General features: G+C 41.8%; 1 protein-coding gene across 3 annotated transcripts in view; it reads right to left on the reverse strand.

Moving 5' to 3' along the window:
- Nucleotides 1-1,524: 1,524 nt before the first annotated feature.
- The window catches only part of rassf5 (Ras association domain family member 5), a 31,946-nt gene continuing 17,568 nt past the window's right edge, over nucleotides 1,525-15,902 (reverse strand). For 2 of the 3 annotated variants that reach the window (XM_044122119.1, XM_044122120.1), the window contains exons 3-6: nucleotides 6,049-6,159; nucleotides 4,239-4,530; nucleotides 4,036-4,151; nucleotides 1,525-3,605 (exon numbers count right to left, since the gene is read on the reverse strand). In XM_044122119.1, coding sequence (XP_043978054.1) covers nucleotides 3,462-3,605; nucleotides 4,036-4,151; nucleotides 4,239-4,530; nucleotides 6,049-6,159 — 663 coding nt within the window. In that variant the 3' untranslated portion in view covers nucleotides 1,525-3,461. Of the gene's footprint in view, nucleotides 3,606-4,035; nucleotides 4,152-4,238; nucleotides 4,531-6,048; nucleotides 6,160-12,109; nucleotides 13,993-15,902 lie in introns of those variants that run through there. The other variant, XM_044122121.1, reaches the window with a different exon arrangement.

Consider the following 15,902-nt stretch of genomic DNA (forward strand, 5'->3'; position numbering starts at 1 on the left):
CATGAAGATCCATACTGAGACACAAATAGTTGGAGGCAGCGAATAGGACAGACGGAGTAAGACCGGGCCGGCATGAGAAGGGGACCGAGGCTAAATTCAGAAAGTGATACATGGTGGCTGCAGAGGGTAAAGCTAATCATAGCTCTTTCTCAGAGGTGAGAAGAGGGCCCTGTCTATATTTGCTTCCAAAAATATGCATGCTGACACAGATTTAGTTAGCTTCTGGCCAAGAGCCAACCCTTAAACACCATATTGATTATTCTTAGGCTGTGTATGTGACAATGGCTATAAACTGAAACGCTTTTCACACTTTCCTCTAAAGTAGGTTGGGCATGTGAGAGTGTGGCCAGGGAGCCTATTTAACCCCAACTGATGAATTTACAGCTGCAGCAAAACATAGGGCCTGGTGCAAAGCTACCTATAGGTCCTTGTGGGGGTTTCTGGCTGTATTTGGTCATAAATCTCGTGACAGACACTGACACCTGTTAGTTTATTGCTTTAACACCATATTCTAAAAGGACAGTGAAAACAGAGTTCAACTAACCCAACCCTAAAAAAGGGAACTCATTGTGGAACCAAACTGTCGCTATGATACAAGCACCAAGGCTGGGGCTCAGGCTGCCGTCAGTAATATTTAGAGGAAATTTTGTTAGCCTATTGAAAATTAAATTCAAGGTAAATAAACGTTAATGTAGCGCAAATAACCCACATAATCAAAAAGATGAGCAGTTGAAACACTAGAAACAGGGACTTCTGATGTAGCATTTTAGCTAATTCAGATTCTGTTGTGCTTTTCATGCTCACAAAAGTATATTTTGTTCACAAATAGAATAAAAGTTTCATGATCTTAAGTTTTGTTCACAGAATCCATCTTCAGGGCAGAACAGGCTTAGTTTATGTTTGTATTTTTATAGAACCATAATCAGATGTAGGAAGAAAAAAACCTCTTTAATTTAGAGCCGGCTTGAAAGTTCAAGCACTAACTTCTGCATAACTGGCCATCTCTGAAGTGTGTATATCTTCCTACAGTTCTTACAGCATGCACAACACTGAGATGCTGCAACCATCCCCCCATCAGCTCTTCCTACAAAAGCCACGCCACCCTGGGCAGAGAGCCACATCAGTTTTTGACATCATAGCAGTAATTTGGAAAACATAGTGCATTGTAAGATAGCACTGCTGCTATAGGGTTTTCTGTAAGCAGATAAAAAGAAAACACAAAGTAGGACGAACAGCTGTAGCTTACATCCAGCATGTACAGATGGTGCTTGTGGTTTAGATGAGGTCTCGCCACCTGCTGGTGGTTTGAAAGTAGTGCAAGTGGGCTTTTCAGAAGGAACTCAAGATACAGGCAGATCAGCACTTTCTGAGGTTCATGACCAAACTACACATTGTGTTCAAACCAGGGATCCAGTAGATGGCGTGTAGCTGTGTCACTGTCCAAAATAAACATACTAACACTTAATTAGAAATGTGTGTATGTGACTTTATACGAATGTGAAGCAAAACAACTGTTTAAGCAAACACATTTCAATAAAGAGGTTACCCTTTTATTTCATTTGAATTTCTGTACAGGTCTAGTCATATTTATGCACAGTTGTACAAGTCAAACTAAATAAATTGCAAAAAAATAAAGCAACACCCTTTACATAATTTCACATGGATGGTTGTGAACCATGAAATAAATAAAACGCACACACGCACGCACACACCCAAACATGCACACACACTCCCACATGGGATTTGCTGAGGGAAAAAAAGGAGCATTCTGAAAATGGGGATTAAAGGGAAAAAAATTACAAATAAAAACCAACGTCATTCCAGAAAATCGCACACAAGCAGAAGCATCCACACTTGTAACTCAATCAGGCACCTGAATGTGTGCTGAAACCCACGTTAACGCAGAAAACACATGGGACAAAAGGCACTGCCAGCAGGAACAGCTCGGGTGGTGAGGGTGGGAACACACAGGTGTGGGTTTTACAGGGAAGTATGTGCTCATGGACAGCAGGCCTCACTTATTTGAGGATTATAACAAACATAAGAATGTTTAATGGATCCTTTCTACGCAGGATGACCATGCACACACACACAGCAGTGGAAATGATGTAAAAAAAATAATAAAATAAATAAATTTAATTAGCAACAACGTAAAATCTTTTCCCTCTTTTTTCCAGTGTCTACACAATTCATATGCATTCCAAACATATCATAGCCATTATTATTTGTTTTACATATTTTTGTTCCTTTTTAGGGGTTAGAAAGTAAACTAAAATGCATGTCCAGCCTCAGAGTTGTGGCCTGGATCAAGACGTGCAAAACAGAAGCTGATTTTTAATTTTTTTTTAACGTATTCATTTTTTTTAATCCACCACCTCCAATTCAATTGAAATCCTCTTTGTAAAAGTCAGTTGGTGAAAACGTCCTCTCTCATTCAAAGACAACCCCCAAACAACAAGAGTTTGCTTGTAACTAAAGGCATAAGAGCTGACTTTCATCATCACTCCAGGGTTCTTAGTTGTGGATTTAGGCAGCAAAAAAAAAAGAAGAAAAAACTAACCACATAGTTTTTATGTCCATCAGTGGACATGTTGGGACCGAGTGAATTAAGAGGAGAAAAACGACAAGCATCTCTCTTACTTTCAGATCATTTTATGTATGGTAGCAGCTCCCTTCTGAAGCTGTTACCCCCACGACCCGACTCTGGATAAGCGGAAGAAGATGGAGGATGGATGGATGGATTAATATATATAAACACCTACTAAGAACATGGTGGCGGCAGCATCATGCTGCTGGGGTGGACAGTAAAAGAGGTCGAATAGATCTAATTCTGCTTTCTGTTCAGTGAACTGAAAGCAAATCAAGCACTCTGTTTCATGACGTTTCCTGATCAAATCGGCAAATCCAGAAATAAAAAAATAAAAAATAAAAAATTACATCAGATGACATCAGACACGTCACGTCTAAGAAAACACACTGTGTGATTGTCCTTCAGCTCCAGCTCGAGGCAGCTAAAAGTAATCATGCCTTCTGTTTTAATCCTAATCCTATGTGCAGGGCAGATGAGCTGAGAGACTCATGCATAAGTAACACTTGCAGTAGCAGTAGCAGCAGTAGTTGTTGTAGTAGCAGAAGAGAAGGGAAAAGTTTAAAAAACATTGCTGATTCACATCAGTCATAAATGAGATCTCAAGAAGAAGGTTGCAGTTCCAGATCTTCCTGCCCAGGGTAAACAACTGTTGTCCGGATCCTGTTGTGGATGGTGGGATTGTGTAAGGGAGCCTGCGTACGACCTGAGAAAGTATATGCATCAGTGTGTCTCTTGTCTGTGTCGGAACGTTTCTCGACGAGGAGTCCGAAGGTAAGTTCAGCTCAGGCTCCGCTCTCTGGACTCAGATCACATGGTGTCCTAAAGGTCCGTGCATCCCCGGGTCGGAGACATCAGGGGACGGGGTCAGGCGTCAAGGGCTGTGCTGTTGAAGGGCCTGCTGCAGCTTCTGTCGGTAAATGGTGTACTTTTGCTGCACAGCTCGCACGCGCTCCGCCTCCTCTTTCTCCAGGATGACCAAGAAGTTTTGCAGCTCGGGGACAGAGAACGCGTGCCACTGTGGAATGAAGAGTGAAATCAAAGAAGGACATGAGTTCACTCTTACAGCCTCTTTTTAATTCAGACTGTTGTTTTTTACTTTGAATTTATAAAACTCTGCCTTGTAACCCTTTCCCATTTACTTGCCAAGTAACTCTGCATGAAAGGATAATGCAGATTGTACACTGCAGATTGTACACAGCTTTGTAAATGTGTTCGTAGTCCATTTCTACGTTTTTACAAGAATCTTAGTCTCAATGTGCTTAATTAGGATCTTATTAAATTATAGACCAAACCATGCCTTTCGGAATTTTATTGCACAACTATGCGCCGGTCTGTCACCCAAAATCTTAATAAAATTTTGGTTGTAACGTAACAAAATGTGAAAAAGAGAAAGTCCTACTCTTGGAAAGCATTATATTTGCACGATTGTTTCAAGGCTCCCTCACCTCAACCTCTCCAGTCTCGTTTTCCTTAAGGACAAAGGTGAGCTGCTCAGGATCTGGTCCTGCTATCAACCTCAGGACAAGAGGATGTTCAGACAGAGGGACCTTCTGGAACAAGTCTGTACCGGAACAATAATGACAAAAAAAATCAGGGATTTGTTGGGCACATTATGCATTAAACAACTTGTGGGAGGTCTGTTCCTCACCCTGACCGTCTCTGTGCGTCTGCCTGTACAATGCGAACTTGCGAGGGTCGTCTAGCACCATGAACTTCTTCAGCAGGCCCTGTATCACCTCACTGGTGGTGGTCAGAGAGCCGATGTGGATCTGCTTCACACAGTCGCATGGTAAGTAGAAGGACGTTCGCTTTTCTGTACACTCGCCCTGCTCTCCATCCTGGTCTTCTGACGAGGCGCGGCCCCGCTTGCCGTCCACCGTGACCGGCCGACTGAGCCGCAGGTGGACCTTGATGAAGCCGGTGAAAGACCCGTCTGTAGCCTGAAGACGGCAACAAAGGGGAGAGAGTTCAGAACTAAAATATGTTCTTTAGAAGGAAATAAAGACTGAATGAGTATTTAAAAAATTACAATCATGAGCAATAAAACTTTCTTTCACAGTAAGAACATGTAAAAAAAATCCAAAGTTTATTTTGATTACATTTTACTTAATGGGGGAAAAATATGAGTTCACTAAAAAAAGTGTTGTAATAAAATCCCATGTGACAGAATTGTGTCCATATCTGCATACGGTGACTTTCAAAAGTGCACAGACTCCTGAAAAAATGCTTTTGATTTTATGAGAGCATGATAAATCATTCCAAAAAATTTTTCTAGTTTATTATAAAAGACATTTAGTAAAATTCAAAGCAAAAAACACACACTTATCCGAGGACAGCATTTTCTAGAGCATGGAATTAAACATGCCATCTAATCATGTGTCACTTACGCCTTTATGTTGTAAAAGCAACATTGGATTAAGGTTTCACATTCAGTCTTATCAAATTCACAACTGCCATCAAATATTATAAAACCTGATAACCATAAAGTTGAGCTGGCTAGACCATTCCTAACATTTGTTTGTTTGAATCCTTTAGCTAAGGCCATGATATGGAAAGAGGTGATAAGCTTTAGCAAAGATTTATCACAACAGTGGGCAATAATTGGAGAAAATTTAAGACAACAGAGATCTTTAAAAAAACTGGACATTTATATACATTTATATATTTATACAAAACGTATGAAAAACATGAAGCATAAATTGGTCAGGGAGGTTGCAGAGAAGCCGACAATGTCATTTCAACAAGTACTGGCCCACATATAATCTCCCAAAACCTTAACAGAAATTGTGTTATGATCCAGTAAATCGAAATCTTCTCAGACTGTTCAGACTTCTGCTACATACCACCAGCAGCAGTCATTCCAACCCATGAAAGACTTAATGGGAAGAAAAGAAAAGTTTTGGAATGGGCTAGTCAAAGTTCAGAACTAAAAAAAAGTCGGTGGAGTCCTTAGAAGAGAGATGACAACAAGAGTCGTTCTCCTAATCAGACATATTTGGAGAATGTCTGCCAGGCAGACTTGGCAAATATTACCAATCTGACTCCTGAGGGCTGATACTGAATCTAAAGGTGCTTCCATAAAGTTTTAAAACTGTGCACAGTTTTATTAGATTTTCACTTGCCTTCACAAAATACTACCAATTCTTCATAATATTATTAATTTTCCTCACAAAAAATAAACTGCTTTCTTCCAGTGTTTAAATAGTACATATGTGCTGCTAAACAGCACAAAGTAACAATTCTAATCAACCTTATTAGTTGACAGTATGACAATGCTACTTTCTAACACATACTAAAGCAATATATTCTTTTATGGTTTTCTAACTCATCTGTTTGCATTCCTCTACCACTAGGAAGCAACAAATGTAAAAAAAAAAAACAACAAAAAAACAACATAGTACTTTTTTTCTGATCAGAACATTCATCTATAATTGGATTTGATGGTTTCCAGAACTCACCAGATTCATGCCATTTTCAGACACCTGAGCATTGTACGACTCTATCTTGGCCCGGACTTCTTCCTCTGACAGCTCCTCAGCGCCTCCTCTCTCCTCCTTTGTTTCACTTTGCTGGAAGGAGAAAGGAAATATCAGTAAGTGGAGGACTGTCATGATTGAATCAGTGCTCTATATTTAACAGCAGATGGCGTTGTTACAGTTCTCCCAGTAAAAAGAAAATGAAATAAAAATTTTATTGAGGATTGGAAAAGTTGAATGAGCAAAACTTTTTAACCTCTGTTTTTTTAGTCTTTGAAGGAAATATTAAACTGATGTATAATGTTGATAATGGAGTTAAAAAGCCCAAACAGAAAAGTCTCCATGCTTTTCCCCACATAGAAAAGCTGCTATTTTTTGGGGGGGGGGTTGCTCATCATCCTTCCTCAGCAGTGAGATGATTCAATACTCCAGCTGTATTTGGAGTCAAGAAATATTGTGAATGGAGCTAATAACAGTCGACATGAGAAGAACGCCTTCCCCTTCGCTCTTATTCATGCCTCTGACAGAGAGATGGGGAGTGAGGGAGGAAACGCAGGAAAGGAGGAGAAGGATGGAGGGAGTCAAACAGTGGGAGGCCCTGAGTGAGGGGTGAGAAATGATGAAAGAATGGCTGCTGAGCAAGCCTTAGCAACACAGAGTTTGACTGGGTTATTTATAGTACAGTGGGATCCATCCTCTCTATCTCACAATAGCTTCCCCCCCACCCCCCCGCCACTTCCCTCACAATCTTCTACAGTTTGTTTGCATTTTCTGAGGCAGTGGGAGAGCGTGGAAGGAAGAGAAAACATTGTTGGGGGCAGGAGAGGAGGAGAACGGGGGCTGACGGGGTCACGGCGGCAGGAAGGGTGATTTTGTGCCTGAAGTGCAGACAGACAGGCTGTGATGAATCCTGGAGGACAAGAGAGCAAGAGGAGCCCGTGGCACCATGAGGAATAAAATTTAAGGACGATTCTTGAGTTTGGTTCAGAAATATTCAATCGCAACTTGGTGAAATGGCAAACATTACTCTGTGCAGCGCACACACTTTTCATATCTTTTGAATATTTTGTCTAGGGAAATGAAATAGACATATTTGGACTTCGTGTAAAGCGCTCTGTGTGGCTGAAACTTATCACCACGCCGACACAAGTTTGTGCAGTTTCAGCAGAGAACTGCTCGGATATTGGATAGTTAACAAAATCAGACATTTCCTTGACCGGTGATCAGAACTTTAAGAAGAAAAAAAATCTGCATCAGATGGTAAAAGTCAGATCAGCGCATCTACAACATCCCAGTGTATGAATAATTTTCAGCTCTGTTGAATGTACCATTCAAGATTTATATGCTGGGACTGGATTTGGTGTTACTTTAGAGAGCCATTAGGATGTTTTGCTAGTTATTAGTTTCATATCCAAAAACAGCAACGATAAAATTCTGTTGGGAAAGAAATGACAAATTAAATTTTTTTTGTAATTTTCTGCATAAATTATTCAGAATCTGGCCTCCATGTCTGCAGTGAAGCCGCAATCAGCCAACACTGAAAGTCTATTTTATCTGTTTATTGCATGGCACCTTGTCACTGCAACGTTCAACGGTGTTGCACACTGCACGTTTTCCTATTTTGTGTAACACACCATCGCCATGGAGACCTGTGGTGGTAGGAGCATCATGCTGTGGGAATGCTTTTCTCCAGAAGAGACAGGAAGCAGGTCAAAGAATTGATGGAGCTAAATACTCGCAGCAAAACCTTTCTTTGACATTATTTTTTCATTTATTTTTTTATACATGCTCTACATCTAACCTGACTGAGCTTCAACTATGTTGCAATGGTTCTTGGACTTAAATTTCTGTCTCCCAACGTTTCCTTCCACTTCACTTGACTTCCCAGTAAAATATCCAAATTTAATATATTAAAGTTTGTTGTTATCATATGACAAAAGGGGATACCTTAAGCAGGCATGAATACATTTGAAGGCTATTTTACAATTAGACACTTCTCAGTGCATGCAATAACACTGTTAAACAAATAATCAATAAAACAGGAGATATACTGTAGAGTCACTCCATCTCTGACCTTTTGTATTTATCTTTATAGACCCATAACCTATTGAGTTTGCTGACCTGTTCTCAAGCATAAACAAAACAAAACACAGTAAAGCTGTATAAATGTTGAGCAAGCACTGAGCGCTCCAGGGTTGGGAAAAGAATCTGAGGGTTATTGTATGTAGGAGTCGGACTCCTTCCAGAATTCCTCACAGTCGAAAGCAACGGAGTGAAAGGAGCCTTGCAGGAATTCCTGCGTTTGTATGAGAGTTTCTAAATGTAACGGAGGCCGTGCCCTGCCCTCCCTTTCTGCATACCAGTGAGAGTGATGGGAGCACAATGGAGCAGGACGGAGTGGGTGTAGCTTCGGAGTCCCACAAAGTTACCCGGTTGGCCCGGGTCGCTTTGGAGCTGCTGACCGAGAGCACACAGAGTCAGAAAGATGAACAACTATATCTGCAGTAACTACTAGGAGGTCATGAATAGTCAGGGCTTCGTGTTCCCTCTATCAGGACGTACTTTTCTGTCCAAATAACATGCACAGACAGGATGCTATTTGATTTTACCTTTGCTTGAAAAAGTATTTATAATCCTCTTCATATTTGATCACACTATCACTGTAAAGTACAGTGTGTTTTTTTGGGGATTTTAAAATCAGCACAAAGGAGTTAATAGCAGTGAAGATGATCGTTTTGTAAGTAAAAATCTAAGAAGTGTCTTGTAAGTGACACGCAAAAGTTCAATTAAGGGTTCGGGTCAAATGGCACTAAAGTCTACCGTTTCGAACTGTGTGGAAAACCACCACTGCACATCACCACCATGTTTCACCATCACCATGGTGAAACATCATGTTGTGGAATACTTTGTGTTCATGTATCACATATAATCTAAAAAGAAACAAAAAAATCTTTAAGTTTGTGGAGACAAAACGTGAAATAGTTTCAGCTCGTGCTTTCAATCTCTTGTAGAACACAGACAGTTTATGAAATCTGTTTATTCTTTAGTTGTGAGTATCCAATTGGAAAATTTTCCATCCCTTTCAACTCAGAGCAAGGCGTGACGGCAGGTGACACAGATGATTCCCTTCTAAGTTTATGAAAGCCCAGCCTAATTGCTGAGAGTCCAGCATCTGTCAGCTGGATGTTCAGTCCCTGTCTGGTGAAGATAATAACACTGCAGGTGACAGAGAGCAGACAGATGCCATGTTATCTAATCCATCAATGTTAGTGTTGCAGGTGTCGGGTGAAAACAAATGTCTAGGATGTCTTTGACGGCCATGTAAGCGACACACACACACACACACACACACGCACACAGACTCATATTTGCCATGCAGAACCTGAGGGTGAAATGAGTAATCGTTGGTCTGTCTTGCGCTGCTGACATGAGACAAGAGAGGTCAGGATTGCTTGAAATGTCAGTGCTGCAGCATGCTGCATGTTTCCTTAATCTGACCAGCTGCTCCTTAACCTGTGATAGTCAGTGCCACATCACACCATCTGTGTTTCCGTGTGAGAATAGATTGCATGTGCTAGTGTACAATGAACGTAGGGTGTCGGCAGAGAGCGTTTGCACGAACACACACTCACACATGCAGATTTAGTTTCACAGCTTTCAGGCTTTCTCACATGTGAGTGTGTGGGGGTGTGTGTGCGCGTGTGGGTGGGTGTGTGCGTGTATGTAAATGGGTTAGAAGATGCAAAATCATGTTTCTATTACTTCAGAGAACACTGGCTGTGTTGTGTAATTCAATCTAATAGTTTTTACATATAATACTACTGATTACTAAATAAGAAAATGCTTTTTCTTCACATCCTTAAAAAATAGAAAAATAGTATTATGGGTAAATTTCACTCTTTGTAATATGAACCCTTCAACACCATTTGACATATGCTTCAGAAGAAACAAACATAATTATGCTTAAATATTTTCAATGACATACTGAATTTTTAATGTTATTTTTAAATGCTGTTGTTTTTTCGAGACCATTTTCAAGTAATATATTGATAATGGCACAATAAATTCAAATTTGCTCTCTCGAAGACCAATGAACTTTAATTTTGTAAAGAACACTTTACACTAGAACTGGAAGCGGTATCTTAAATATCCAAACTAAAACTTGACAACCAAAACCAATAATTAAAGTGGAAATAAAAACCTCACACAACAGAATGCATAAATCGATTATGATGTCTCTGTAAAAAAATGAATCAAAATGGAAATTATTGACCTCATTTTAATTTATCATGCAATTAATTGATTAATTGTTTGCTGTGACAGGTTTAGAGACTTCTTATAGAGTACAGATGTATTTATAGTCAGATTCAGTTACACATAGATTGCTTTCAATAGTTAGGTGACTATTTAAGGATATTTGGTGACACTAGGTTTTATTCAGGGATATCAGAGTAAAAGGGGCTGAATACAAATGGGTTCTATAGGGTATGTAATTGTAAAGTAAAGTGAAACGCTTTGCAATATTCATACACTTTGAATGAATACTTTCTAGTTAAATAATATTCAGCTATATCAAGATTACAGTTACTACAGCGAACTGTGTGAATGTCACTAAAGTTTTCATGCAAATATGCATCGAAGCTGCAGAGATATAACTCCTCGATTTGCATGCGCGTATCCCACGCTCAGCAGCTGCACACCCACCCACACTGGGACATACATGCATAAACGCAGACTGGCTGATCTGAAGGAAAAACGACGAGCTGTGGAAATAATTCATAAAGGATGGCGATGAGCATCTGCCACCTCCGTGGATGTGACGGTGCGGATGCAACTAAAAAAAGAAAAAAAAAACAAAAAACCCACTGACACAAATGTAGCAATTTACACCTAAAAATAAAAGGATGCTGAGTGTATCCAGAGGACGCCACTCGGATCTGTTTGTCCAGCTTTTTTATATTCAAATACAGGTAAAAAAAATCCCCAGAACTCAATCAGTTCCTGATTGAACGTGCACAGTCGCTCCCTTTCGTATCCTCTCACCTAGGAGTTCAGCTTTATTACAATTAATGTCACACTATTTGCCTGTGGATCTGTGTTAACAAGTCTCCACGCTGACTGATCTGACACCTTAAAACTCGTCTGTGTCAGCATGGCAGCAACCCTGACTCTGCGCAGCTGGTGAATTATTCAGAGAATAAACCCTCAGACAACCAAAGAGAGGCCAGGACAAGGTCAGCGTGAGGCAGCCCAAGGAGTCGCTCATTAATGCAGCCGTCCATGTCGCCGTGCCTCAGTGACAATCACCCGCCGAGCATCCTGCCCCTACACACACAAACATGAACAGAACCCTAGAGGGCGAGCATCGCCGCATGTCTGCCGCTGCTGCTCCATCTAGCAGCTCTGTGTGAAGTGACCGAGTGCAAAGCAGAGTGAAATTTCTCAGAACATGCAAACGGAGCCAAAGAAAAAAAAAAACCCCCGAGAGTTGCCATGGCAACCACAAAGTACTGGTAAAGTGATCTGCACCTTGCACACACAAACGACAACATAAACCCGACGCACGGGCATCGCCGGCGTTTCTACAGAAACCTCTCCCACTCGCAGTGGAGAGGAAGCCATTACGACGGCTGGCTCAGATCATTAGCATCTCTGCTGGCTGGGCTGAGGAGACTGGAGAAGCAGCAGCAGCAGCAGCAGCAGCAGCAGCAGGAGTTCAGTTTCAACTCTGAATGCCTCAGGTAAAGGAGTTGAAATGGGTTTTTAAGGTAAATCATAGAGAAACAGTGCAGATGTGTGAAAGTAACTCCCCTCCTGTACTCTCACACACACCTAGAGGCCTGCTTGAACAACACCACCACTTCCTCTCCAGACTTCTGCTTTCAGGCTGCATTTTTTGTTGTTTTTTTTTTCATATAAATGACAGTTTGCTTTGTTCCCAGACACACTGAATCAAACCGTTGATCTTATCTGTCAGAGTCTCCCCTCCATCTCTTTTATCAACATCTTAATCCATCTCGGAGAAAATGATGCAGATCTGTACCTTCGGTGCATGCTTGGGCTTGCGGAAGAACGAGGTCTTGGCGGTGAAGAAAGTGAAGTCCTCGCTTTCGTCGTCCAGGCTGCAGTACCCGCTGCTCATGCTGTTACTGCTGGTCATGGAGGGGGTCAGCACCGTGCTGACGGTCATGGAGAGGTCTTCCAGGACACCGGAGCGGCGGGCAGCTTGAGGAGAGCGTCGGCTCGTCTCAGAACGTGGCGGCTGAAGGGACTGTCAGCCGCAGTCAAGAGTCCGAAAGCATCCAACTGTCCCTCACTCACCCAGGAGAGGTCAGAGCTGCTCCGCTGGCACATCCAGTTCAAACGGTGGCGGCGATGGGCTGGAAGCAGCTGAGCTCAGCTCGGATCCGGTACCGTGAAGCGCCGCCGGAGAACGGGACCAGGAAATACAAGAGCGATCTCAGACGTGTCACTTCCTCCTCACGAGCCTGTGTTCCAGAAAGCTCTGGTGCTGCTGTCGCAAACGGGCTGCAGAGCACCTGGCTGTCGGCAGCTGACGCTCTCTCACGCAGCAGGCCGGGACTCCTTCATGTCCACACCGGTTCAGAGTCGGCTTACAGCCTGGTGTCAAGTTAACCCCGCTCACCTGACGGCACCTGCTAAGCCAGCAGACTAATGAAGGCATGCATGCAAAACCACATCCTGTTTCAGACTGGGCTCTGCGTCACACTGGCGAATAGGGCAAACGGCAGCTGGGGTCAAGTTCTGGCTGCGGAGCAAATAAAGAGCTCAGTGATCCCCATCCACTCCCGAAGTAGCAGAAGAAATCTCCGCGGAGACGACGAGACGCTCTCCTCCTCTCTCCATCGCTTTGGACTGATCCCTCCCACACAAGAGCCTCGCTTTCTCAATCCTTCTCTCTTTGCGATCGTTTCCCTCCCTCGGTCTCTCGCAACCTCCCTCAACCATCTGTGGTTTGAGCGTGTTATCAGGCGGAGAGCGCCCTCCCCCTTCTCCCTCCGCTCTCTCTCTTTCTCTCCCCCCACCTCCGTCTCTCTTCCTGCAGGCAACTGCACCCTGCAGAGCACGGCCACTTCCTCTAGCAGAAGACGACGAAAGCAACAGAGAGGTGGGGGGTGGACGGGGAGAGACATGAGTACACAGAAAGACAAACGTTGATGAGCGGGAGCCATGAAGCCTCGCTGCTCTTGTATGCGCCGTATGTTCGAACGGCGGAGACAGGAAGCAGCAGGGCCGGGAAAGATGGCTGCTCGATTGCTGAAATTCTGTCATTGTGTGTTAACAGTTGACTCGAAACCGGCAAGACCACCAACCAGGTGTGTCCCGGCAGGCCAGAGTGTCGTTGAAAAGTGACATTATTTCTGTAGTTCAACGAGAAAAGTGAAACTCATATGTTATCTACAGAGAAAACCGACAGTTCAATTGGGTCAGTCGTCATTTTTATTAGAGAAATGTTATGTCACGGTCTAGGCAATAATGAGGAACTAGTACCACTGAGGCTAGTTGTTCACAGAGTGCTGTCTCTAAGTATGTTTGTGGAAAGTTGAGTGGAAGGAAAAAGTGAGGTAGAAAAAAGGTGCACAAACAGCCTGGGCAAATGAGCAAAAGATCTAAACCACTGATTATAGACTTTTCTGTTTAGATGAAAGTAAATTTATCCTTTCATTTTGAAACCAAGCTTCTTGAATTTTGTTCCTTGAGTGAATTTTAAAGCTCTAAGTTGGTAAGTCTTATGGGGATTGTTTAATTTTCCAGACAGAATTGGCTATCAGAACAATCTGGGCATCTTAAAAACCTCCGTAAGGAGACAGACTGATCGCCTCAGTGCCACACTCTAATAATGAATTTTAAAATAAGCCACAACTGCACAGTACAGTACATAAAACATGTTTTCCTTCCACTTAGTTTTGTGATATATTTGGATAGAACACTATGAAAAGCCAGCTTCTTGCTTCTTTACCCATGACTCACTAGTTTATTTAGTCTTTTTGCAATTATTTACAAAACTGAATTTTGGGTTTTTATTAGCTGTAATCATCTGAAAGAACAGATAAAAATGCCTCAGTTGTGTTGCTCTCTGTGATATTAACCTACATAAGAGCTTGCATAAGATCCTCTTGTTTAAATAAATTACTTGGCATGAATGGATTCTTCAGTTAGGTTGTAATTTATTGAAATGTACCTTTAAAAGCTGAGATATCCCCAATCCTTCTGCCTTACGTCTGCTGATTTTCTGCTAAAGAGATGGGTTTGTGTCGACTAAGAGGGATAAAATATCGATAATTTACCCAGTAAGAGCGACTCCAGTCACCTTTGACCTTACACTGAATACACGATCTGCCCTTTCTGTCTGGCAGTGACCTCCCATGTCAGAAAAGAGCCAAAGCCTCCCCCTTCAACCATGATATTGATTCCATCTGAACGAGCTTCAGTGAGCTGCTTTTGAATCTTCACAAATGCAGAACTGGTTTCTGTTATGGTAGAACTGATTCACCATTTTACTCTGTATCTGTCTGTAAGCTTTGGCTCTGCTCAAAGGGAACCGCATGCAGATTTCTTCCTCTATATGGGTTTGCTGTTTTCCTAGAGGGGAAGACAGCAAAAAGGGGGGAGTGGGATGCAAAAACTACACAAACACACACACACACACACGACTACGCAAACATGCGCGTGCGTCTCCGATCAATAAAACGTGGTCAGTGCTTTGAATTGTGAGTGCAGCCACAGCAGCATCTGGGCACGTCGGGGCGCGTGGGGATCAATTTTTGCTGAGACACACACAAAGTAACAAAAGGCTGGTGAAAAAAAAAAAAGCAACCAGACACACAGCTACAGCGATAAAACAGAGCAAATGAAAAAAGGGGGACAGCAGGAAATAAACACTCGTCTTTTCTCTGGTCTGCAGCGCTGCTGCAATATTTTGCGCCAAACCACAGTGTGCACAGAGACAAACCTCGGTCTCACAAATATGTGCAAAACAGGGATTGCACTTGTTTTGCTTCTTTCAGGCACAGCTTATTACGATGGGCTTGTTGTTCATTTGCTTCCAAAATTCAACTAGCAAGATTTGAAGGATGTACTGGAGGTGTGCACTGCCACAAACGACAGAGGAGCTTAAAGAGAAACACACATCTGTTAACAACAGAGATTTTCAAGCAGTTTTCTTAAGACTTGAGGACGTATAAAAACATTTTTATTTTTTTTTTAGGCTCTTTAAAGGTGTTCGTAAGTGGATATTTCAAATGATATTTGTTATCACGGTGAGTATATGAAAAATAGACCAGGGTGAATTTTCAAAATTTATTGCAAAGGAATGCAAAAGAAAAAAAACAAACATTTTCCTTGGGGGCTTCATAAATTCAGGCACTGGCAGTAAAATGGACCATTTTAAATTTAAACTAAAATACTGATTAGTAAAGGGTTAAAAATCAGTGTGAGATTTGTCAGCTCCAGGGAAAATATGTCAAATTAATCTAAATCTGTTTAAAAAAACAAAAAAATTATTAGGATTTTGTCCTTTAATAAATGAAAGAAGGACAAAGGTCAGTAAAGTCAACCCCTCTTTTATTCTGGATTTTCTTTTTTCCACACTAATGGAAACCTGGAAAACTCTAAAAGCCAATTAGATGAGGTTTTTTTCAGCTGTACGAACCCTAAACAACATTATCTAGTCCCTTAAAAATGCAGCAATCTTAATAGGCTCATCTCTGCCAGCAAAATGCAGATTACACCAACATTGATCCTACAGCTCACTGTAACATTAACTCATAATGGAGATAGAGCAGATTTACATAATTAAACAGAACTCCTTTCAT

The sequence above is a fragment of the Gambusia affinis genome, linkage group LG07 (assembly GCF_019740435.1).
Source record: "Gambusia affinis linkage group LG07, SWU_Gaff_1.0, whole genome shotgun sequence".
NCBI classification, from domain to species: Eukaryota; Metazoa; Chordata; class Actinopteri; order Cyprinodontiformes; family Poeciliidae; genus Gambusia; species Gambusia affinis.